Source organism: Hyaena hyaena, unplaced genomic scaffold (genome assembly GCF_003009895.1).
Source record: "Hyaena hyaena isolate Hyena2069 unplaced genomic scaffold, ASM300989v1 scaffold_682, whole genome shotgun sequence".
In the NCBI taxonomy this organism is placed as follows: domain Eukaryota; kingdom Metazoa; phylum Chordata; class Mammalia; order Carnivora; family Hyaenidae; genus Hyaena; species Hyaena hyaena.
The window spans coordinates 113,924-141,102 of NW_024081315.1; the positions used below are offsets into that span (position 1 = coordinate 113,924).

The 27,179-nt window shown below is 37.3% G+C and overlaps 1 protein-coding gene and 1 long non-coding RNA gene across 3 annotated transcripts in view; one reads left to right on the plus strand and one right to left on the minus strand.

Moving 5' to 3' along the window:
* Positions 1 to 27,179, minus strand: part of ELP3 (elongator acetyltransferase complex subunit 3) — an 84,931-nt gene that overhangs the window by 6,420 nt on the left and 51,332 nt on the right. Inside the window, exons 11-14 of the mRNA XM_039217370.1 lie at positions 15,349 to 15,439; positions 14,066 to 14,131; positions 12,214 to 12,441; positions 11,216 to 11,297 (exon numbers count right to left, since the gene is read on the minus strand). Coding sequence (XP_039073301.1) covers positions 11,216 to 11,297; positions 12,214 to 12,441; positions 14,066 to 14,131; positions 15,349 to 15,439 — 467 coding nt within the window. The remainder of the gene's footprint in view (positions 1 to 11,215; positions 11,298 to 12,213; positions 12,442 to 14,065; positions 14,132 to 15,348; positions 15,440 to 27,179) is intronic.
* LOC120220302 lies at positions 9,998 to 27,141 on the plus strand. 2 transcript variants are annotated; one of them, XR_005525531.1, is made up of 6 exons: positions 9,998 to 10,188; positions 10,914 to 11,080; positions 12,699 to 12,762; positions 14,592 to 14,872; positions 21,019 to 21,072; positions 26,970 to 27,141. It is a non-coding gene; the product is annotated as an uncharacterized LOC120220302 (long non-coding RNA). The 2 variants fall into 2 exon arrangements; XR_005525532.1 differs by having other exon boundaries at positions 10,918 to 11,080.

Here is a 27,179-nt window from a genome sequence, read left to right on the forward strand (position 1 = left end):
AATTTTAAGAAGAAGAGCTGTGTGCTCCTTCTGGTTCCTGAGACCCCGTTTATAGCCAGCAAAAATGGCTTTGGACCACAATCTTACAGACATATTTGTCATTTCAGGAGTCCTGTTCCCAGCAGGCCTCCACAGGTTCCAAGATGGCGGAAAGAGAAAGGCCTACTTACAGTCTTTTAAAAAAAAGACTTTAAAAAAATCAAATGGTCAAGTAGGAAACTCCAGAGATCAATCTCTCCACTGAAACAACCATTAAACTGGAAAAAATAGAACCAACCATTTTGAGACACTAGAACTTGATTCATAACAACCAGTGGGGTGCTTGCTGAAGGAGTAAGCACATACTCTCCTCCATTCCTACAGCAGCTAGCTGAAGCCACAATGGGCAATAAGCCTTTTTTGTCCTTTAAAAACTTGGGGCTGTGTATTTTGTTTGGTTTGGAGGCTCCTGGAGGAAGTAATGCCTTTGTATTGGCCTCTTCTTGCTACACTGGCTTCCCCGGGGTGTTTGTTGTAAGATCTGAAGAGACATACACCACCCTTCCCCCTTTTTAAAGATCTACACATTTAAGAAAATCTGTCAGGTCATAGGCTGATTGCAGAGAGAACAGAAACTTTAGTGACCACATGCAACAAAGAGCTGACTTTACAAAAACAGTTTGGAAAAGTCACTACACAAATGGAGGCCTGCAGCCCTCAGGAGCATTGAATATGCTCAGGAGCTAAAGGAAACCATGTACAAAGAACTAAAGGAACACAACCAACAAAAGAAAAATCACTAAGGGGGTCTGCATTAAATTAAAAAGCTTCTGTACAGCAGAAGAAATAATCAAAAAAAGGAAAAGACAACCTACAGAATGGGAGAGCATATTTGTAATTCATATATTGGATAAGGAATTACTATCCAAAATACTTAGACAACTTCTACAACTTAGTAACAAAAATCAATCTGATTAGAAATGGGCAGAGAGGGGTGCCTGGGTGGCTTAGTCGGTTAGGCGTCTGACTTTCGCTTAGGTCATGATCTCGTGGTTCGTGGGTTCGAGCCCCATGTCGGGCTCTGTGCTGACTGCCGGCTCTGAGCCCAGAGCCTGTTTCAGAGTCTGTATCTCCCTCTCTCTCTGACCCTCCCCTGCTCACGCTGTCTCTCTCTCTCTCTCCTAGAAATAAAAAAAAAGAAAGAAAGAAAGAAATGGGCAGAGAAATTTAATTGACATTTTTCCACAGAAGATATACGCATGGCCAACAGTTACATGAAAAGCTGTTCAACATCACTACTCATCAGGGAAATGCAAATCAATACCTTACTGACATGACCTCATACTTGTTGGCCTGGCTGTCATCAAGAAGACAAAAGAACAAGTGTTGGCAATATGTGGAGAAGAGGGAACCTCTTGTGCGCTGTTGGCAGGAATGTACATTGGTGTAGCGATTATGGAAAACAGTATGGAGGCTCCTCAGAAAATTAAAAATAAAATTACTATATGATACAGAAGACAAAAGGTTCAATTCATCAAGATTTAACAATTATAAACACACACACACCTAACACCAGAGCCCTAAAATATATGAAGCAAAAATGAAAAGAATATAGGGGAGAAATAAATACTTCTATGACAAGAATTGCAGACTTCGACATTTTCAATAATGGCTTGAAAAATAAAACAGAAGATGAATAAGGAAATAGAGGACTTGAAGAACACTTTAAACCAATTAGATCTAACAGGCATATACACATCAACTCAGCAACAGCAGAATATGCATTTTCCACAGTGGACATGAAGCATTCTCCAGCTTAGATCGTATATCAGGTCATAAAAGGAATCTTAATAAATTTAAAAAGATTGAAATCTTAAAGTATGAAAAAAGTATAAAGGAAAAGACTGAAATCATTAAAATTAGAAATGAAAGAGGAGACATTACTGACTTTATAAATAATAAAAAAGGTTATAAGAGACTACTGAGAAGAATATGGATGTGTGTACACGAACATACTGGATAACCTAGTAAAAATGGACAAATTCCTAGAAACACAAGCTACAAAGATTGACTCAAAGAGACACAGGTTTATTTAGTCCTTTAACAGGTCAGGAGATTGAATCAGTAATCAAAAACCTTCCAACAAAGAAAAGCCCAGGACTAGATGGCTTTACCTATGATTTCTATTAAATGTTCATATACACACACACACACACACACACACACGTGTACACATACACACACACCCCATACACATGTGGAATATTATTTAGTCTTAGTAAAGTAAGCAAAATCTTTTAATGTTCTATCATTAACATTAAACTACTCACATTATCTATGGATAAACCTAGAAGACACTATGCTAAGTGAAATAAGCCAGACACAAAAGGCCATATATCTCACAGAGACAGAAAGTAGATCAGAGGTTACCAGGGGCTGGGGAGATGGGAGAATTGGAAGTACTGCTTAATAACAACAGTTTCTGTTTGGGGTGATGAAAATGTTTTAGAAACAGTGGTGATGGCTGTTTAACATTGTGACTGTAACTAATGACACTGAAATGTATACTTAAAAATGGTCATAATGGCAGGGGCGCCTGGATGGATTTTGGCTCAGGTCATCAACCCAGGGTGGTTGGATTGAGCCCAGTGTTGGGCTCTGTGCTGAGCGTGGAGCCTGCTTCAGATTTGTTGGTTCATTCATTCATTCATTCATTCATTTTGTCTCCCCCACCTCGCTTTTGTCCCCCCCCCCAGTAAAATAAAAGAAAAATTTTTTAAATGTTTATAATGGCAAATTTTAAGTCATATAGAATTTACTACCTCCCCAAATTGAGGAAAAAAAGACTTTAAGGTCCATTAACTATTTTCAGGTGTGTGTTTGGGGACAGGAATGTAGATAAGGGTAAGAGATCTCTAGAGAGAAACCATGTACCCTCAGACCAAGCACGGTCCATATTCCATAACCTAGAAGAAAGATATAAGTGGCCAGTATCATAGATCTAAAGGATCAGACATTTAGATAGGCTTATAAAGGGAAATACAGAAATATCCTCATGGAAGAGAGATGGCAGACAAAAGGTCAGATGCAGGGGCTACTTGGGGGGTCTGCCAAAGTCTGCTTAGGACAGTGTTAGGTATAACTGTGCTGCCATGACTGGCTCTATGAAAATCTGATATTGGGTCTGGGACAAGAACTCCCAGTCTATCCTGGGAGAAGGTTAAATGAAGTTTTCTGTAGAAAGGGACTGGATAACTATTAATCCCAAGTTAATGAAAACATATTTAACTTAGTAGGCAAAAATGGCTGCCACCAGATCTTCTCTTTAAAAGTAGATGTATTTCCTCTCTCTTTAAATCTGGGCTGGTTCAGTGAGTCTGGTAACCAACAGAATGGGGCATAAGTCACACTGTGGTAGGTGGTCTCGAAGACGACTCCCAAAGTTCACTGTCTACTGGTATTCAGACTTGCATAATCTGTCCCCGTTGACCATGGGCTGGACTTGTCGACTTATTTCTAAGAGTACATATAAGGGCTGTAGCTTCCATCTCAAGGGGCTGTCTCTATGATCACTCTGCTGGGGGAAGCAAGGTGCCACGTGATTAGCAGCCCTATGGAGAGGCGTACATGCCATGGTGAGAAACTGTGGCCTGAAGACCAACAGCCCATGAGGAAACTAAGCGTGTCAAACCACACAGTAAAACTGAAAGTGGATATTTCAACCCTGATTGAATCCTGAAATGATTACAGCCTCAGCTGATACCTTAACTGTAACTTTATGAGATACTCTGAGCCAAAGGTACCTAGCTAAGTCACATCTAGATTTCTGACTTGCAGAAATTGTGTGATGACTGCTTGTTTTCAGCCATTAAGCTTTGTGGTTATTTACAACACAGCAACAGATAATGTATATAAGATGTTCTGGACTTCTAAGCCTAGTCTTTGCTCCCTTCCTTTCAGAGCCCAGCCTTCATGCTATGAGAAACGCAAGTCATGTGGAAAATAACCAAGGTGCTCATGTTGACAGTCTCAACTGAGCACTCATTAACAGCTAGAACTGAACCTCCAGACAAGCCAACCTAGTCAGCTGATGGCCATTTAAGCCACCCCAGCCAAGGCCCTAGACATCATGAAACAGAAGTGCCCAGTTGAATTTCTGACCCACAGAATCACTAAGAAAATAAAATCGTTGTTGTATTAAGCCACTATTTTGGGGTGATGTGCTACACAAGAGATAACCAAAACAACCACTAATTAGTAGGATTTGCAGTAAGAGATAACAGAGCACATAGGATATATATCTGGGGGCTTCTGGACTGGTATACCAAACATCAGTGATTCATTCATAAATGGTGGACAAACCAGACAACTGGATGCTCAGGGAGGTAGAGGATGGGGATGGGGGGGATAAGGAAAAATTATCCAATGGCCATAATCTGAAACCCTAAATCCACCAGTTAATGTCTCAGGAATGTGAGTCAGAGACAACAGTTCAAGCCATGTGATAAAAAGAATAAGAAACTGCCTGTTATGTCCTGCTGGAATTAGAAATGCTTAAACTAAAAGACGCTATAAAAACAGTATCTTGGTTGCTAAGGAAGACAGCATCAATGTTTCCCAGAATTATTTAGTGATCTGCTCTCCCAAAGGGGAAGAAATTGCCAAATCCTTGCCTCTAAAAGATCTAAAACAGAGAAGTTTTATCAAAAATTGAATGGATTATAGCAATGTCAGATATTTATAGAAAAGAACAGTACCAATCATATTAAAGTTACACTGATAAGGAGTTAATATTGCAACAAACTAAAATCAGACTTTGTGACAGACAGAAGATGATGAGAAGTCTAGACTAGACAATTCTGGAGAAAGCTTCCTTCCTCAGAAAAAAGTCCGTGAAGCATCTAACTTTACAATAAATGCAGTCATTTATATCAAAACTTCCAGACCTCTCAGGAATATTATTAGGAGCCACATCATACAGCACTATTCCTCTTCCCAAGCAGAGGTACACAATCATAATTCTCATATCTATAAACTAAGAGGAACAAGGATGGGGAGAAAAAGTATACAAATGTTAAGCATGTTTTAACATCAGCAGGGTTGGCCTCTGGGACATTAATGTGCACATTTCTGAGATAAAAGGAGATTTGATAGCATGGACCCGGGAAAAGAAACAGCACCTGCCAGATGCTGTTCCTATTGTGCCAACAAGCTACTACCTACTCATATCACTAGCTTCTGCCTAGGAAACATCACCATAAACTTAGTTGCTAACAAGATCCAAACAGTGGAAACTCACTCTAGTGGCCTATTCAGGAATACTTGGAAAATATACATTAGTTATTACAGTCACGATATACAGAGAGAGAGGGATGAGTATAATGCACTCGATATGCAAAGTACTACAATCTGGTAACTGATTCCTCTACAAATGAATGAATACCAAGTCAGGGAATGCAGAGTCCTGGGAAGAGCTATGCAATCATGCCTCCATAGTCCAGCTGCAATACACACACCAGTTAGCAAATATTTAGCTAATTTCTTAGCTAGTGAAACAGTATTCCATGTCATCATTGCTAGTCTGATTAAAAATAAAATTCTTATAGCAAAGCAATAGTTTGTGTTTTATCTACTGTCTTTAAAAAGAAAGATACTACCCACCACCACAATAAAATCCCATTGGAACATGCACCAAAAAAGAAATATGGGGGCACATGGGTAGCTCAGGTGGTTAAGTGGCCAACTCTTGATTTTGGCTCAGGTCAAGATTTTGGCTCCCGCTTGCACTCTCTCTCTCTCAAAAATAAATAAACATTAAAAAATATGTTAATTGTTAGAATGCCAAAGTGGAAGAAATAGAGGAATATACAAAACCCTAACAACGTGCATTTCATTAGGGGATAATTTATTACAAGATAAATTATGTAAAGGGATGAAACAGAAACTACAAAAGAGCACACAATCTTTCCCCTTCCTTTCTGAGAAGTCCTATGCACACAGCACACGGGTACAGGCGGCACAAACTGGTTTGCATTTGGCAGGCTTCCTGTGTCCTTAGCAAATAGATAAGCCAAAATGAGGAAAAGCTTTTCTAGGCATTTTGGTAAGGATTAGGAGTCCATTACCAGACAGATCTAGTTACAAATGTACGCTTCTTTTCGCCTAGATTATAATGAAGAGAATAAAACTACCTTCACCTTAAGTAAAGGGAGATGGGTTGTAGCCTGGAATACAGGTGAAGTTTCTCGGGTTCAGTAAGTAAATCTAAGCCATTTGTAGTTTAATGAAACCAAATGACTGTTATTTTCTGCCCACATGTCATTTAAATACTGGCTCTGGGTACAAGACCATTAATTTCAGTCCCAGGAAACCATCCCGGATTATGTAAGGCATAGGCATGTTGGGTTTTTTGTTACTAGCAGGAATTGCAGATATAGCTTTAGAATCATATTCTGAGCATCATGATTTTAGAATGATCTCTTCTCCACAGTGACTCGTTTATTCTGTATTTAAGGTTTAAGGATTATTCATCCTATACATTTATCTTCTCCCATTCTCTCTTTTTTGCCTGTTTAATGGGTTTAAATAAAATGGCTAGCAGTCTCTGACTTCAGTGGATTTCTGTCATCAACTATTCAGACATTTTCCTCATTTCTTACCATCACTGTGTGATCTATCAGCCCTGTACAATTCTTGGCCAATGGCCATATTAATTTTCTACTTGAAAGAACACAAAGAGAATACTGCTTATGACGCAGGTACTAGGGGGAGCTTGGGAATAGCTGTTTGTCTTGCTGCATAGTAATTAGCTTGGCAAATAGAAACAGTAACATGATTGGATCTGATACCTAGCCAAAATTGCCAAAAGAAAAAAAATCATTTTGTTGGGTGTATTACGTGGCTTTTTAAATAGCAGCTATCAACAGTAATATTTGCCCTTTTGGAAATGGTACGGGGAGTGTAACTCAGAGATATCCAGTTTCCATGGTGATTATTAGTGATGGCATTTCAAATGTTGTAGTTAGGTTCTACAGCATAATCACCTGCACTTGACACCATAAGACAGGAAGAGGAAAAAACAGCTTTACCCTAACATATTTAAAGAGAGATAAGCATCCACATAGATAAACATCATGGCTTTGAAGTAGGTACAATTTGTTAATCTCAAAAAGATGTACGTTGATAGAAGCTACATAAATTGGTGAGAGATACTAAAGTACTTGGATATAATAGGGAGTAATTAATTGCCTAGCTATTTAGCAGTAATTAACTGACCACACATTATTTTATAAACTGGTTGTTCTTACCTTATCGGTTTAACCATTTTTGTATGTAGAGAAAGATTATTTTCTTGTTCTGAAGCCATTAATCATGAGAATCATGAGTTGAGATATAGTCTAAGTAGAAAGAAAAATTTATCTTCCTCTGCAGTTAAGGATAATCTGTGAGATGAAGACTGAGTTAACTGTGCAGCCCAATCTCAACACCCCTCAAAGACTGGGAGGCACCTCATACTTCCATAATCTGCCCTCCCAACTCTGGTCCCTTGAACATAGGTGACACTCAATACACTTAGTGGTTTTGATGTTGATGAAGCCAAACATTTCATTCTTGTTTTAATTTTCACATTTAGAGTTGATGGTTAACTTTGAAACACAGTTTACTTACTAAGACAATTACATATACTTAAAAAAATAGAATGAATAATCTTAAAGGTCTAAGTGCTTCACTTGACTCCAATAAACAAAAAAACTGTCATTTTCCTCAAGTAGCTATAAAGTCAATCTTTTAAAAAAGTTTAAATTAGCTGTAAAATATGTATGTACCTTCTATAAACAAAATATATTGAGGTAACAAAGATAAAAACTGATTTGTTTTTAACAGGGAAAAATAGAACACATGGAGTCTTTCTGACTAGTGATTCAAATCAGATCTACTGTGCAGTTAATCATATTGTCTAGAGGCAGAATCAAAGATTATAAATCCAAATAACAGAGAAAATCTGCTGGCAAGTTGAGGGGAAGTCATAATGAATCAGAATGTAATTAAAAAAAACCAAAACTCTACATAAGTACATTACTCTTACAGTCACTGTAACCAGAATGATAAATGACCTGTTTCTCCCTTACTCAAGCCACTAGTTATGCCAGGACTGAACATGTAGGCCACCACTGTGTACAAAAGCCTACAGACCAGAACAAGGATAGATTTACAAATCAAGGACAAAGTCAGAAAAAAACAAACAAACATAGGACACTTAGGTCACAAAGAAGCACCAAACTGTCAATGTGTATCCACCAATCATAGGATAACCCACCTATAGGAAACTATGATTTTTATCCTCAAATCTCTAACATACAAGGAGACTGAGTTCAATTACTAACGAAATTAAACATGGTTTCAGGAAAGAATCTACTTAAAATGTAATCAGTAAAACATAAGTGGTTATGTTGAGAACTAAAAGAGATGAAGACACTAAAGAGCAGAATTCCAGACCACTACAATTGTAAAAGATAACCTATCCCAGTTGTCTCTAGTTAGGGAAGAAAGGTCCATGGAGATCATGTGAAATTATCCAAGATCACAAGGAGTGAGGGCTACTGTCAACACAGGAATGGAATCCAAACTCTCTCTCCACTAACTGTCTCTTCCTATACCACACATCTAATGAAGCGCTGTGAATAAACACAGCACCACTGCAATCATAAAGAGATTTTTGTTCCAAGATCAGTTTATGGAGAACACCTGTTTGACTTTTTACAAAAACTAATTAAAACACATACACACACACATCCCCATTATAATCAAAGCAGAAAGACCGAAGTGAAATACCAACAAACATGGAAAGACAAAAGCTACATATAAAGTGATGATAATGCATACTTTAAATCTGCACTACTCAAAGTTCTGAATAATGGACATCCCAGGTGTCTGATTCAGAAACTTAACTGAACAGTAATATATTACTAAATTAGAGAAATAAAATGCATCATACATAGAGAAATATTCTTGGCTTTTTCATTAGAAGAGTGATCAGATCTTGAGTCAAAGAGAAAGTCAAGGTCCTGTGTGCTTTCCCTAATAGAAAGCAATGATGCAGCTGAGAGACTAGAGACAGGAAATCATGCTTTCTTCCTCCCAAAGAACTACTCACTTTAGTTCCAAAAGACAATCCAGGATTCTCTTCCCGAAACCCACTAGCTCAAAGGAACCCCCTATACGTTAAGTCTAGTAGTCCTATTGTAGCAGTTAAGGAGAAAGTTCTTCTTAGCTTTTTTCAGCAAGACTCTTCTTATTACTTTAAAAATTCTACAAGCAGATGATCTGAAATTGACTATTATTTAGATTATGATAAAAAGCTAGAAAGAGGACATTTCCTAATTTCCACTTGGACACCCTGCTCATAAATAGCAGATACTGAGGCTCTTAAGGGTGCCTGAATACAATCTCAGGCAAGCCAAGGGCCCTCTCTGCATGTAACATTTCTAAAAATAGACACATATTATGAAGGCTAATGAAATAATGTGTAGAAGTAATAGAATACCAATGTTCTTTGGTTAAAATCGATTATGTTCCCACAGATACCAGAAAACCACGTGACTGCACAGGGCCCCTGGGCCTTATCCTTTCCCTTAATGGTTTGGAAGAGATTATGTAAATCTTGCTATACAAAGTGTGGTCTGAAGACACAATCAGCAGAGGTATCACTGTGAGCTGGTTAGAAACACAGGCTCTCAAGCCCCACCCCAGACTGAATCTCCATTAAAAAAAAATTTTTTTTAATGTTTATTTATTTTTGAGAGAGAGACAGAGAGAGAAGGAGTGCATGAGTGGGGGGAGAGACAGAAAGAGAGGGAGACACAGAACTGGAAGCAAGCTTCAGGCTCCAAACTGTCAGCACAGAGACCGATGTAGGGCTCGAACTCACAAACTGTAAGATTATGACCTAAGCCAAAGTGAGACGCTTAACAGACTGAGCCACCCAGGCGCCCCCTGAATCTGCATTTTAACAGTACCCCTGGGTGATGTACAAGCACATTAAAGCTTGAGAAGTACTGTGCTGAACATACTGACAGTGCTCAAGCGAAAGGGACCACTGAAATTTCAGGTGCTCACAACCCTTCAGAGGTGTGTGTGTAGAATAAGTCTCCCTCTCCGGGGAGCAGGAAAGGCTGACTTCTGGACAGCCACAGGTTAGACAACTGAGAGGTAAACATGTTTTATTACAAATATCAGTATCAATCAGGTGAGCCTCTTTTTAGTGAAATTAAGGGTAATAGAGAAAAATATATAGACCTACCCATGTTAAGAAATGTTTTATTAATCTGGATAATGCAAAAAACCATAGCCAGACTAAATGATTAAGCGAGCCTGGGTTGTTACATTAAAAACCTGGGCAAGGGTGTTGATTTATTGATTAGCAAAAACTTACTGATTTTTTAAAAACTCATTTCAACTTTCGTTTTCAGAAAAGATTATTTAAAAGATTTTAAAAGAAAATAATCTGCCTTTAAGAATGGAGCATGTTTTGTAATGGGAAAATAGACCTGGAGGAGAAACAACCCATGTTCTAATCATGGCTTTTACCACATTAGCTTATTAGGAATAGCAATTTTTGGGATATAGTACCAAAAAGTAGGAGTGAAATGGTATATATATTATTTCTTTTCTCTCACACTAGAATTTCCTTTTTGTGCCCACTTCCCCAGTTATCTGATGTCCCACACAGAATATGGGGAAAGTTACAAGGAAGGGAAAGCTGTTCCCTGAAGCAAAGTCACTGAGAACAATATTTAAGGAGCAAAGAACTTTGTCTTTAAATATCTTGTACTGGCAACTGAGGTTCCATTTTAGCTTTCTGAACAACAGTATTGATAACAGCCACACAGGTTTACTTTTCCTTGGATCTATATCACCAAATTTCATTTTCCCAGACAGACTAACTGGGCACAAAGCACAAGAGAGGAAGTGACCACGATGACTAGTGGGGGAAACAGATGACTGGTGTGACAGCAAGGAAGATAGGACACTGATTCATGGTCTTGCCACTCCATGCTTCTGAAAGCTCTACTCCACCAGACTGCTTATAGGAATTCTGTGTGTGAGCACAAGTCTTTCACTGTTGTACTCTGCCCAATTCTGATTAATCACAAATAGGGGCAAGAGAGGGCTGAGATAGTTTTAACTGTGATACAAAGTTAAAATGTGAATGAATCCTGAATTTTATATCAGTTACCTGATATAACAGCTATTTTCCCAGATCCGTGTTCTTCTCTAGCTATTCTTTCTGCCTCCTCCATCAGAAGCATGCCAAATCCCTGGAAGGAGCACAGGATGTGGTTAGGGAACTGAGAAGGAAGGAAGTCATTAAGAGGGTTCCGTACAACAAAAAGGCTAATATTTAGTAATTACTAAAATCTGCTAAAATAAGAGTGACCAAAAAAAAAAAATGCATGGGAGTAAGAAAAACCATTCAATTATACCAAAAATACACTAGCAGACTAGTAAAAAAGGGAATAATTTTGCAACAAAAGCCATCAAAAGGTATTCTGTGGTTGATGTAATCCCATCACAGCAAGGGGGCAATTGCCTCTCAACTTCCTGTCTCTTTTTAAACGAGCTCTAGGCAATCTCCAGGTGATAAAGTCTGGGGCATCTAATCTTGGATCTATTAGTCACCCCTACAATTTCTAAAAGGTTTTTGAAACCAGGCAATATTCTTAAATTACTAAGTTTGGGGTCTACTCTATATCCACCAATAGTGGTTTTAAGCCATTTTCTGGAAATTTTAAAGACTGAGTTTTTTTAGGTTGTTTGTGGGGAGTGGAATAGAATTATACTATATGTCAGATATAGACTGCATCTATGAAGAGCTTTAATATTTCACAAGTGCTTTCATATTATCATCTGCTTTGATTTCATAATACACAGTTGAATCATAGGAAATTGCTGGTATTAGGCCATTTCTGACTTTCAAAAATAGCAATTTCATATGGTTCAATCTAATACTATATTCTACCTGAGTCTCAAATTTGTTTCTCGCTCCTCCTCTTTCACACCCAAAAGAAAACATCCCTGAACATACAATATTAGTTCCTCAGTTTCTGTCCTTGCCTTTCCCCACTTCCTCCTTCCTCTTCTGCCTTTGCCCCCTCCCTCTGCCCATTCCTTTTCTCTTTTCCTCCTTTGGGCAAGTTTTTAATTACAGTAAAATAGAAATGGAATACAGGATACCTGATGCTGAAACTTAGTAGGATCTCGACTGCTCACAGGGACTACACTTCCGTATACATGTAGCTCTCGAACTATGGAAACACCTCCAACCAATTCAAAACGAAAGGTTTCTTCTGAACACTTTCGTAATCTTAGGAGGCCAATCAAAATGTCTTGATCTGGGTCTTCATATGATAAGAATGTTTCCCAGCCACCATTTGCAACGTAATCTCTCCTTACCAATTCAACCTGTTTAATAAAAAGCCACATGCACAAAGTTTTTTAAATTAGAGAAAATTCATTTTTATAATTATAATATTTATTTAGATTAATAGACACAATTAAGGATAATGAATAATCACGAATTATGTTTCTTTACTTTTCTACTTTCAAATATCAATGTCTAAAAGAGCTCATAACTTGTTCATGGAATATTATAAAAGGAAAATAAATGTATAATTGCATAAATATTTGAACTTCATTAACCTTGAGATTCTTACTTACAGAGATCCAGCTCAGTAAATGCTTCTATGCACTTAAATCTCTGATCCTTCATGAAGAGTCTCTAAGGTAAATTACACATTATGTCACATGTATAGCTCTTGGGAGCACCACTGAGCCCCCAAAATGTCAGGTCCTCAATGGTTTCATTTTCTAGCCTTTACTTCTTCCACTAAAACCTGCTTTTAGGGGAAAAAATGTGTCACTGGTCACTTGTTCCTTGATGGGATTTTAAGAAAGTATGGCATCCCATAGGGCCTTTAAAATATTATGCCTAGTTATAAGATTAAACGTTAAAGAAAATTCAAGCACTGGAGAGGGAGTACCCTATAGGGGGAAGCTCTGTGGTACCAATCTACATTGGCTTTTGACTCTTCAGCTAGTTGTTCAAGTGGCCCTTGAATTTTGCATGTACAGAAGCAATATATAAGAATATTCACAGAGAAACCTACATATGTGGGCATGGTCACACACAGACACATTCTGAAGATGGGCTGACTGTACCAGTAATGAGGTGAACAACTCAGACTAATGCTTTTATTTCCTCTCAAACTTAATGTCTGCTAACTAACTGGATTGCACAAGAACCTGGAAAAATGATTAACTGTGCTTGGGTCTACTTTTTTCCTCAAAAGGCCTCAGATGTTAAAAATATCAATTAAAGAAACAATGCACTTTGAGAACAGAAATATCAATGCAAATATCATCTAATCTTTCTCAAGTGGGCTTCCACAAGATAGCTAATTCCCACAGAAAGTGTGGCATCTAGCTAGGCATTAGTGGTATACAGGAGAGAAGTTAACTCATTACAAACAAAGAACACTTTTTAGGCATTAGGCTTAAGTTTTGTGGAACCCTTATTGATCAGGGCCCTCTATTTATTTGATTACCACCAATGGGCAATAATTTAATAGCTGTAGTACACACAAAGATAAACAGATCACATTCAGCTCTACCTGAAGGTAGCCACTAGCTGTATGTAGCTATTTATATTTGAATTAAAAGTCAAAACTCAGTTCCTCAGCTGCACTGGCCACTTTTTAAGTGCTTACAGTCACATGTCACAATGGACTGATACCATATTGAATGGCAAAGATTACAGAACATTCGCAACCCTGCAGAAGGTTCTAGTGGACAATGCTGATCTAGAATGAAGTTCAGACTTGGTTTTCCTAACCTATCTCTTCTACAGTTCAGCCACCCTCATATTTGCCTTTCCTGTCTTAACATCTATATTTGATCCTCAATTACCCTTTGCTTAGTTTACTTATTAACTTCTAGGAATTAGTCCTGTTGGTAAGAAAATGTGGGTCCAGGCTTGACAAAAATTTATGAACAGGACCTAATCTCTCTGTAAAATAAAGAAACTAACCTGGTATGGCCGTACTTTGTGATGAATTTCTTGGATTCCAACCTCTCTGGTTCTCACATCTCGACACTGAAGAAAAAAAAAGTGGAGGAAAAGGGCAAATACAAAACTGGGTAACTAATTCAATTTTTATTTATGTCTTTCCACCAAACCCTGAGCTCAAAATTGAGTTTGGACATAATTTTCAATGAGATAATAAGAACTAAATTTAAAAATAAAACCATCTTTAATAAATCTGAAGATAGAGGAAAACAAAGTATGAAGTTAGTATAGTAATGCTTTACAAACAAGCTTAGAATTCAAAGATCAATACATGATACCCAAATAACATATGGCCTAAAATCTGGAAATAGCTTTACCCAGGGTATATAACTATAACTGTAAGTAGAACCCAAAAATATGTATACAGAAGAGTAAAAAGCAAATTCCAAATTTTTAAATATCTTCATCATTTTATGGTATCATTTAGAAGTTGGAAAGACTGCTGTGGTGCTTTTTTTTTTTCCTTTCTTTTTTTTCTTTTTTGCAGAGAAGGGCACTGTGGGAGAACATCCCACAGGTCTATTCCAGATCTAATGAATCTGAATCGCTGAAGGCAGAGCCCAGGGATCACTGCTCAGGCCTTGACCCTGCTTCTGGCTTTTCCTCTTTAGTAGCTCTAAGAAGGAGTTTCTAGGGCACTGTGAATTTATGTCATAATCACCTTACTGTGATTTAAGAATCATTTGCAGAGACTGTTAAGCTGCAGATTCCTGGCCTCTTCTGCATGTTCAAGGCCAGAAGAAAGAAGGTGTTGAGTAAATATCTAAAGTAAGTAAGTACCTGAATAGGGGTGGAGTGGGGCAAGGGATATTGGAATATGTGGGCAACAGCACTGTTTGGTAATCAATCATTTTACACACATAATCCTGGTTTCTTCAAATGTATATTCATATCTTCTATCTCCACTAGTCAAGAACCGAACCCCCAATACTTCAAAAAAAAAAAAAAACTTCAAAATTTAAAAAATAGAGTTGAGTTCATAGATGGCACCTGAGTAGGTAGAAAAAACAACCCTTAAATCGACAAACTTGTACTCTTTTAGAAGAAAGCAGAGGGGCACGAGGAAGAGGATGCAGCCTTTGCAACCACTACTTCCCACTTCATGTTTTACATACATCTAGTAACAATGCCTGCAGTATATGAAAGCTTTCAGACCAAACTTGTGAGTCTGTCTGTGTGTATTAAAGTTAAGTGCCCTGTGTTTCTGATTATTTTGATCTCACCAGTTACGGCTGGACTCTTACCTGTATTCCAAGGTCTTTCATTCTTGCAAATGCCAGCTCTCTCAAATTGCCATGCTCTACTCCTGAGCTGACTAAGGGCATTGGAATATCTCTGCAGAAGAAAAACATCAGCTGTTGCAATATATAAATCATTCTCTACAGCAGAAAGGCAGGGATATTTTAAAAAAGGAAACAAAAAAACCAAACATACAAAAACCTACAACACAGATCAGAGAAGCAGGATATTCTAACCAGGAGGTAAGGCTCAGGGCTTCTCTGTCCCTCAGTTTTCCCATCCGTGGAATCATGATTTTCACCTACCACTCAGGGCTTTTGTGAGAAATACCTGATGAAAATCATTTTATAAAATTAACAAAGTGTGAAACAAATGCCTGATAACCATCAGTAATGATCTCTGGCTGAAGAGATATATGTACTAAACAAAATAAGAAATAGATTTTTTTAAAAAAATAAAATGCAATATGTTTAAAGAGGAAAAATAATAATAAGTTTTAAAATGTTTATTTTTGAGAGAGAGAGAGAGAATGTGCACACACATGAGTATGAGAGAGCACTGGGGAGGGGCAAAGAGAGAGAGGGAAAGAGTGAATCCCAAGCAGGCTCTAAGCTTCAGCGTGGAGCCTGATGGGTGGGATCGATCCCAAGACCATGAGCTCATCACCTGAGCTGAAATCAAGTTGGACACTTAACTGAATGAGCCACCTAGGTGCCTCAAAATAACAATTATTATTAATGCACTGCTTTATTGATAGCTTAGAAACACTTTCCCACACAAGTCGCCAGGAAGCTCAAAGGCCTGGCTTAGCCAACAACTGGATTCAAAAAGAATATACTTTCCCTGGTTTCCTAGAAATCTAAATTAGAAACAACCCTGCATTAGAAGAGTAACAGCCTGTCTAAAAATGAGAGGAGAAAATTTTATTTCCTGATATTAATACAGCTGAGATTCCAATCAAAACCTGAAGTTATGAATTCTATTTTGGTAGCGCCCCCCCCCCCCAAAACACCCTCTTCTAGACAAAAATCTGCATCTAAAGATAAAAGTTAAAAAAAAATCTGAACTAAGAATATACTTAGCATATCTGTTTCCTATTCAAAGACAAGTCCCCAATTTGTTTTGTCTAATATTTCATTAGAAGAAAGACTTGAAGAATACATCAAATATCCTTTCTTCTCATTTTTGCTTTTGAATTAACTTGAGTCTTTTTCTTCTCTTTTTACTTATCCCTCCAAATGTTAAGTACATACAATTAGCTAATTCACCCATTCAATTCTAATAAGCTATTTCTTATTCATTTAAAAGGATCAAAGGCCAATCAATTAACATTAAAAGCCATACACAGTAAATCTATTAGGCTCTGGAAGCCACTGAAGTTCCCATTAGACACTATATAAAGCAATGATAAGCCAAAATTCTTAAGACAATGACACACCAGGGTGTTCAGTTTTAGAATGATTAGTTAATATATATGGTTTACTTACAGTTTTTGGTTAAAAAAAACAACTTTCTATCTCTGAAACTACAATTTCTTTTTTTTTTTAAGTTTGTTTATTTATTTTGAGAGAAAGAGAAAGCATGAGTGGAGGACAGGCTGAGAGAGAAGGAGAGAGAGAGAATCCCAGGCAGGCTCCATGCTGACAGATGCAGGGCTCAAACTCATGAACCACGAGATTATGACTTGAGCCAAAATCAAGAGTCTGATGCTTAATGGACAAAGCCATCCAGGTGCCCCAGAACTATCTTCTTAAATTCAAATATATTTTAAATTAGTAATCAGATGCAACTAAATGACGGTTAGTGAAGTAAAAAACATATGGTTTATTTCCGCAAAGAAGGTGCAAATATACTGTTTTAAGTATTTTGTTGTTTCCTATTACATAAACCAAAGTTCAAGTCTTCTAAATGCCCTTTTATACCTGAGACATTTTATAAATAACTCACAAACACCTGTACTTTCACAACTTAAAGTAAAATTTAAAATCCTATTATACATGACATGAAATTAATCTGATAAAACCAATGGCAATCACTGTTAGTACCCATTATATGACAGATATATTTGATTCTTGTTATTCTCTTGCACTCAGATTCTGTAAAGATACCTTGAACACTGAATTCACAAACATTTAAACACAGCTCCTGCAGAAAATTCAGGGATAGGTTTCTGTGAGCCTCTGGTCACATTTTCTTCAACTGATCAATAAATAACCCTGTTTTATGTGTGTTTCTTTTTAGAGAGAGTTTATTTAACATATAACTGATTTATTAACATAGTACTTGTGGCTAGTAGCAGTATAATTCAGGCTTTAATGAAGTTTATCTAATATTTGTTTTCTTTAGAAGGCCCTTCACAGCCTTCTTGTGCTTAGGACTGCTAGACAGAAAGCACTTTAGCACTACGCCTGGGGCCACTTTAAACAGCAAAATCAACACAAAGGGCAAAAATGTGAAAAATGGGTGAAGTAGATTGCAAATAGGATGCCTGTTTAAGGTGTGTGAGCTGAAACAAGCACACAGTATCAGAAAAATATCTTGTTGCTCATCAACCCTTCAACTACTAGTCTAACAAATACACTGCTCCCTCTTGTTTCACCATCTCTGTGATGGCTGTCAAACTGGTGATTATCTATTCCCTTCTGCATTTCTTAGTTGGGCTTGTAAGGAAGAACTTCCTCTTCTCCATTTTTTCATGAGTTCATAGATTCCTATTTTATTCAGAGTTGTAATCTGATACTAATGTTACTTATTTTGTTGCTTAAATTAGATTTGGTCAGTAGGTGTGTATTCAGGCTGGCTTCTAGGTCCTTTTGACATGTTCCTATTCCTTAGATATTTCCTTACTTTCTGGAACAACAAGATGTTCCTCATTTATCTTGTTATATTTGCTGCCCCAGCCCTGGACTGGCCATTTTTCCAAGCAGCCCTGATTCCTTTAAGTGGAGAATGGTATTTAGGAATCAAGATCTGGGCACTCACTATGCTCATTACTACTGAGGTATCATGGTCTCTAGACTCTCTCAGTATAAACAACCAAGAAATTTATGTATTATGTGTATACACACACACATTCATATATGTATGTACATACAGGCATTCATATATACATATAAACATATGTCTATAACTATTCCTATACGTAAACTAAAAAAAACAACCCATGAGTTTATGCTGATAATTACAATTCTAATCCAGTACTCAACTTTCTGCCTTTCAGTGTTTATAAATCCCTTCAGACAGTGAGAAATCTGGCTCTGTTATCTTTAATATATTTACTTTTTTGCTGGATCAAATAATTGCTAATGTAACCCATCTCCTAACTACTCACGCTGCTACCACTGTACTCCCTACCTTTACTCTCCCTTTCTTCAGATGGCAGATATGCTGTGGTTAATGCCTCCCTGGCATTACCTCTACAGGTGATGGGAAGGAGACATGGGAAGGACAAGGAAGATGGGCTCTACAAGTATTTTCAATAATGATCCAGTACTTTTAAGAGACCCTAAAATTCTCAAAGGAAGTAAACTGTAAAGGATAGGCTTTATCATATAGTGTTGTCAAGCAAAATTATATGACAGAAAGAATTACCAGCAGGGCTGGCTAATAATTTGTGGGGTCTAGTACAAATGACAAGAGGCTCTTGTTAAGAGATTATCAATAATTTCAAGATGGCAAAAGCAAAACATTAAGCCAAGTTCAAGGCCCTATGAGACTACACAGGTCGCATGTCCCAGATGCTGGCCTTGATTACCACAAAGCACAGCTCAGAGAGGACCTAATAATACAGGGCTTTATAATGATATAGACAATTAGCAAATGTCCTTAAATTTATGTCTGTCACTACAAAAATGCAACACGGGTTTACTGGCAGTGACATGCTTAGAATATGCCAGATGCTAGTTCTTCCTCATTAAGGAATAGAAATGTGGCAATCTCCACTTTCAGTGATAAGGTCTTTTTCAATGAAAATGAAGAGCCAGAATTCTATATATCCTGAGCATCTTCTATACATAAAGTAGTGCAGTAAGTAATCTGGAATATAAAAGATAAATAGATATTGTTATAGTCTTCTAGGAGTTCAAAGCCCAGGTGAGATTACTGACCATCTGAACTCCAGCTAGGTAGGAGTTAAAATTATTTTTAGGTTTCTCAATTTGTTTCAATCTAGTTTCACTTTTTTGGCTTGGAGAGATTACATTCAAGAATATTTATTCACTTTTCTATTTCAACAGGTAACATTTTAAGCTCAGAGGTGCTAATATTTGCAATTTGCTCATCAAAACCCTTTCAAAGTGATGTCTAGAGCTTTTTTGGTTTGAAGTTTCTCAACCTTCAGAAGCATGTTTTGGTTGCAAATTGGTATTCCTATTCTAATGCTTCACAGTGATTTAAATATCACATCACAGCCGACAGCTGTCAAATAGCCTGCAGGCAAGCAGCACTTTCCTGCGGCTCCTTCAAGTGTCTGGACAGAATCTTACATTTAATCATTCATTGCACCCTTCAGGGTGGCAATACAGAATCACTATTAGAATACTGTTTCATAAAAATACCCAATAAGATGTTACTGACCCAACTGTCATAAAGTTAAAAATGTAAATTAGTTTTAAAAAGGTGGGGAAAATGTCCAATTAAAAATATCCAGTAATGTATTCATTACATTCATTACAAAAATATCCAGTAATGTAAAATATAGTATTTTTAAAAAGCCAAGTATAAAGCACTGGTTTTCATTTGAAATATGTGCTCCCCTACTTTCCTTCCTCTGTCCCTGCCTTCTAACACCTGTCTGAAAAAAATTTTCTTCTCTCTGTATGTTTAACTTCATAAGTCAATACTAAGTATACTGGCTGCCTGTACCTGGCAGAAGTTGTCGCTGGATGAACCTACACAGGAAGAGCTAGATCCTAAAGGCACAGAGCACAAAGGCATGTATGATTTTCCTTTACTATGAATAAAACAAAAATAAACTCTAATTATTAAAATTACCCAGATTCTATACTCTGGGAGGAGGCTTTTCACCTTTGCCAAAGTTTCTTTATCAGTTTTCTACATTCTCAGAACTGCTCTAAAAGTTTAAAACTGAAGCTAGAAGGAATGTTAAGTCAAAACCATATGATTCTCTCTTCCCACATCAGGTTTCTTAGTCACTTAACACTGTCTAGAGATCCAGCCTTCTCTAGTACACGTTTGTATATAATGTTTGAGTTACCCACTAAAACTTTCCTTAGCACTCCTATTTTCAAAATTTTGCCATCCAGCTATTGATACCAGTTTTTAAATGTTTATTTATTTTTGAGAGAGAGAGAGAAAGACAGAACGTGAGTGGGGAAGGGAGGCATAAAGAGATGGAGACAAAGAATCAAGAGCAGGCTCCAGTCTCTGGGCTGACAGCCCCAACACGGGGCTCAAACCCATGAACTGCGAGATCATGACCTGAGCCGACGTCCGACGCTTAACCGACTGAGCCACCCAGGAGTCCCTCCACTAGTTTCTTTCTAGAGGTCTGGATATATCAAATTTGAGCTATAACCAAATATAAACATTAGTAAATGGAATTTAAAGGTTTTTAAGCAGAGACATGAACTTGTTTTACAAAAACACAGCTATCAGACTATTACTAAGTGTGAAGTGTACTATGTGAACATGGACATGGCTTTTTGTCTCCCTAGCCTTTGCATTTGTCAAGGAATGAAGATAATTCAAAAGGGCTCTGCAAGATAAAGGTAAAATTAATGAAATTTTATTTGGGCTATTGCAATAAAAAGCACCATCTACTTTATGATCCAAATTCTTGAATGGCAAATTATACATAAACAGACAACTGACTTCAGAAGAAACACAAATAATAATCAGTTACATGAAGAAAATGTTAATCTTCATTAATAACTACAGAAATACAAATTAAAACCTCTAGGTAAATAAAAAACGTAAGTATCCAATTCTATGGAGATAACTATTACTCTAAATTGGTAGATTATCCTAATCCCTTTGGAAAACCATATCAACATACACAGCAAACACTGTAACATTCATTTATACTCCCCTTGTTCCAGAAAATATATTCATCATCATACAAAGATGCTTACTTAGTTCCTTTATCATGAGTAATCCTTCTCCTAGATTATACTACTCTAATAGATTACTTCATCAAAAATAAAAGGTGCTACTTTTCAGCTGTAGTGGAGAATTTTAGCTGTAATGGAGGTCAGGATAATTGACTGCAAACAAAACAAAACAAAACAAAAAAAACCTTGCTTGAGGAAAGCATCGGCATCCTAGAAACTGGAAAGGAAGGGCTTTGGATAAATGCACTAACCTCTGCCTCTAGACTTCTCAGCCTGCTTTTGCCTGCAGGTCCTGGACCTGAACCTTGGCCTCCAGCCTAGTCATCCCCTATAGACTGGCTGCCCCCACAACCCACGTCCTTCTATCCTGGCCACTTCTCCTGCCTAATGGAGTTTTGTGCAATTCAGAGTTTAATAAAGTGACAACTATTTGTATAGCCTTTAGTCAATGGGGGATTTTTGTCCAAAGAAACCAAGGAAGTCCCTTCGGTCCTGAACAGATTAGTACTCATTAGTTCCTAGTTTGGTACTCACTAAATGTGTTAACAGGACTTTTAAAGCCTTTATTTTTAAAGCTTTTTTTTTAAAGGAATCTCGACACCTAATGTGGGGCTTCTGGATTGAGCTAGCCAGGCACCCCCTTAAAGTCCTATTTAACTTTACATTTTGGAAAAGGTGAAACGTAGATCAGTTCAATAAGTAATGAACATGAAAAAATGATTAAAGAAAAAAAAGAAGGCTGGAAGCAACCTTAGGGAACAGTTTACTAAGTGAGATAAAATGCTAGACTACTGTGCTGTCATTAAAATTATACCTATGAGGATTACTCTAAGCCTTTAATAAGAAATGGACACAAAAATGTAAATGGAATATTTGCCAGTGTATAAAATGTATTGCTGTGTAAAGATGAATTTCAATTATACAAGGAAATTTTTAAAAAAATAGTATTACTTATATATAGTAATATGTATTTTGAAAGTATTTTTAAAGCAGGCTTATAAAGAAATTATTTTGTTCACATAAATACAGTACTGTATGGCTAGAAATTAAGTAAAAATATAAGTTCTCGACAATTAGTAGTATTGTACAAACTGTTGGAAAAAAGTATAAAATCACATTCTCAGAAAGAAATGTATTGGGATCAATGAATGGTGGTACACAGAAACACTTGCTACTCTCAATACTGTGAAAGTCTAGGCCAGAATTTCAGTAATTATTGATAACAGAAAACACGTCAATATAAAATAAATTTGAATAATTTTTATGTGGTATATACAAAGAAAGTATGTAAATAAAATATAAATCTGAATGAATTCCTCTGTAGGAAGCCACAGGACTCGTTTAGCAATATTCAATGCAAAACATAAGGTAACATATTTGAAGGAATTCTGTCCATGCTTACAGGGAACAAATGCTTTACTGAACATTAGTCCACAGTAAGCTACATAAAACAAAAGGATTCTAATGGAAACTTGTTTAATGATAGCATAGTTATATTAAAAATGCAAAAAATATAAAAGTAAAATAGAAAGTATCATAAAGATTTTAATCTTTATTCTAAAACTCCTAGAAAATAACTGTGTTCACAATTAAGTGAAGTCTCAGTCACAAAGCACGAAAATCTGACATCACAGGTAGGCCCTGAATGTCTCTCTCCACCAAACACACTTGCTGTGTTAGGAACTGAGTCATCACTATCTTGAAATAAATTCTGAGGGAGTCTGAGACATTACTAATTCCACATTTTTTAAAGAGTTTGTATGTCTTGTTTTACAGCATCCCATTAAGTTTTAATTCCACCCCCCCCCTTTGTAAAGTAATAAGAGAGTGTCACTTTGAAATCTTAAGCCTATACCCACCCATATACTTGTCCTGCATAAATCTCTTAAGTGATGTACTGACAGGGAAGTAGAACTGACAGTCTGGCCTCTTGGCATCAGAGCTGAGGAACTCTTCCACTGCCCGATCCTCCAGAGAGCTGTAATGGGGTCATCACAGGAGAACTGAGAACAGGGAGGTTTCTTTCATCAACCTCAGGTTGGTTATCCACAATATTATGCCCTTCTCAGCATACAACTTTTGGTTATATAACGCACATGCTCTTAATTCTTCCAGTCATGACCCCTTTACAATGATTCTATAGAGATTATTTCTGCTGCTCTTGTTTTCTCAAAGTCCTTATCTTCTCAGTTGGTGGTAGGCCAGGATAATGTCCTATGGTGATATTTCATGATCTATAAAATTAAGCTTTTAATGTTATAGCAATGTCTCTGTTGCTTTTGACTCAGTGGTACAGCAGTACAAAACTTAAAGCTGAAAGTGAAAGGGGAAAATGCACATTCTTCGTCTGTGTGAGATACACCTTGTTACTTTTGTAAGAAAACTATGGTGTTTATGGCTGTGAAATTTCTATCTACTCTGTGATATTTGCTGCCATTCTCTGCTGCTGGGAAGTATGATCTTCAGTGCTCTCTGGCTGCCCTGTAGCATAAGTGCTTTCTGTAGTATAAGTGCTTAACATTAAGCTTTTGATGTCAGAAGAAATCCATCCTGAATAAACACATTGCCAGCTACTTGCTAAACAACCAGGTAAGGAATGAGGCTGCCTTTCCCCCTAGTAAGTTCCCTCTTTCACAAAGCCTTGGGTAACCTAGATAACTGACCATCTGAGTGGCCTCATTTCTTCCTTATCACACCCTACTTCCCATTCATATTCTTTAAATTAACCAATAAAGATTGAACCCACAAAGCCCTAGACACTATGCTCTTGTATCCAAATAAAGGCAGAGGCCCAGGTTCCTGCCTTTCCCTCCTTACCCCACAACCTCACTGTGTACCCCTCAGGTTTGCTGGGTACCCTCCAGGACATCTGAGTAATAAATGTTGTTTCTCGGGAAGCCTGGGTGGTTCAGTTCGTTAAATGTCTGACTTTGGCTCAGGTCATGACCTTGTGGCTCGTGAGTTCAAGCCCTGCATCAGGCTCTGTGCTGACAGCCTGGAAACTGCTTCGGATTCTGTGTCTCCCTGTCTTTCTGCCCCTTCGCTGCTAACGCTCTGCCTCTCAAAAATAAACATTTAAACAAATTTAAATGTTGTTTCTCAAAGTCCCCCTGATGGTTTTTTACTGAAGTGTGCTCTGCTATTATGATAAGCAGCATAAGGGCTGGCCCAGCAACATGGCCTCCATGGGGGAAATGTCTGTTGGGACTCACTATGAGTAATAAGGGCCAGGTGAGTGCCTCAGGTACTCAGAGCTGACAGGATCACTATCATTAAGTTGAGGTCAACACAACAGAGAGATTTGTTGCCATGCTCTGCTATTGGGGAGTAGTATCTTCACATATCTAGTTGCTCAAGTCGGTTAAATGCAAATAATCATTTTCTTTTGTCTTTGTTAATACTACTTATTATATCTTTGTTTTCTATTGTATTAATTTACATTTTTGGAAACAATCCTAAAGTTATAGAAAAAGTCCCAAGTGTAGTACAAATAACTTTTTCCCTAAATTATTTGATGGAGAATTGGGAACAAATGTCCCAACACCCCCAAGCATACTTAAAGTAGTTCCTACAAATCTTCTCTTACGGAAGCATAACACGACCATCAAATTCAGGAAATTAACACTGGTACTTTACTGTTTAACCCTAGACTCCACTGCAGGCTCACCACTGTCTAAATAATGTTCTTTATACCAAAAGGATCTAGTCAGAACCTTGTGTTATATTTAGGCTTTGTGAGTTTTTAGTCTCCTTCAAAATGAAACTCTTAATTCTTATAATTTTGAAGATTTCAGGCTATTTTTTAGAATAGTCCTCAATTTGGGTTGTCTGATGTTGTCTCATAATTAAATTCAGATTATGGTGTTTTGGCTGAATAACATAGAAGGGATACTATTCTCAGTACACACTCTCAGGTGGCATACGACTATGACTTGTACTATTACTGATGATATTCACCTTAACCAGCTGCCAGTCTTCTCCAAAGTTACTTCTTTCTGTTCTGTAATTACTAAACATGTTGTAGGGAGGTACTCTGAAACAATGTACAGTCAATTCTCATGCTTCACAGTAGTTTATGTTCTACAAAGTCGTTGTGAACATTAAATTAGTGAATAGTAAGACATTGTTCCTAAGTGAAAAACAGGGCTAGGTTCCTGTGAGCCTGTGGTCACAACATTTTCATTACCTGATCAACATATAAGATTGTTTCACATGGTGTTGAAGAACACCATATAACTGGCATTGAACCCCCAGCCAATACTGCTATAACTCAAAGCTGAATGAAGCTTATCCAACAAATGTATCTTCTTCATAAGGCACATGAGAGCCTTCTTACGCTACACAACATTTCAGTACTACTCTTATGGGCCATTTTAAATAGTGAAATCACCACGAAACAGCACAAAAATGCAAAGAATGTGGTATTAAACAAACTATGGAAAGGATACAAACACTATATTATTATTTACTACATTTAAAATTATTTCTATATCTACTTATCTGTTGGAAACCATGAGTTCACAACAATGTCTCCTATTTTAAAACACCATGGGGGTATATTCTTTCCCCTTTTTCAGTTCTTTGTAGATAACACAAAATCTAGCTCCCATTAACCTTAATATTATCTACTTATTAGATCAATCCTCTGGAAGTACCCAATCTTTTATTGCTGCTCCTCTCTGCACTCCCTCAGAGACCCCTCCTCACGTGCTCAGCCCTCTGCGGGAATGCCCTTTCCACCACATTCGGGATGCAGGAGACCACACTGCTCATAGGCCTCCTCCACAAGGACAGCTTACACACTCTGCTCTGGGCCTACGGCCCCCACTTCTGTGAAGAGGTCTGCACTCTTCAGCACCTCCTACTGTCTTTTGAACTGAATGGTTTCAGATGGATTGAAAAAGAAGGGGGAAGACAATGCAAACAATTTTGGCAGCTGAATTTTCTTTGGTATTTAAAAACAATAGAGATAATCTAGGCAATTTAGATCCTTAAATTGGGCCAATAATTAAAAAAAATTAAGAAATCAATATGTTGTGACAGAAGTATGGTGTAAACATCCTTTAACTTTTAAGCAAATCCATTTATACTCTTGATAATTCTTTAGTTGATACTTTTGCTTGTTTTCAGTATTGTTTTATACTATTAGGGAACACAATTGTTGTGCTCGGTGGAGTAACAGTTATAGCAATTGATTGCACATGCATTTACTAGTCACCTTTTCACCTTGTATTTGTACTACTAGAATCCAGGCAGTTTTTGGCAAGGTGGTCGAAATGTGCCTACTGACAAGCAAATACAGGAATGGCTTTGTGAGGACTATAGGTAGATAGGTAACTTTTTGCCTCCTAAATCTTTTCTTCAATGTTATGTTTCTTGTAAAAAAAAAAATTATAAAGGTCATGAATACAAATGAGATCTTAGTTTTTCTCTCCTAGGAAAGAAGCAGTTAAGATGATTTCCTTCATGCCATCAGAAATATGTCACTTTTTCTTCACACTTACATTAGTATCTGGAAAGAATTGAATTGTTGCTACTCTTTCTTTTTTCTTCAGAGGTCTACAACAGAGATAACAGACTCATGGCTACACTTCCTCCTTCTGTACTCCCTACCATATCTAGTCATAAGCTCCTGGAACCAAGCATCATGCCTGTTACCATCTTAATGCCATCTCCTGGTACATCAATCAATGGCGAGATGAATACATGAATAAATAAGATACTGACAAAGTGGCTTGAACACACTGTCCTTTCATTTCCATCCC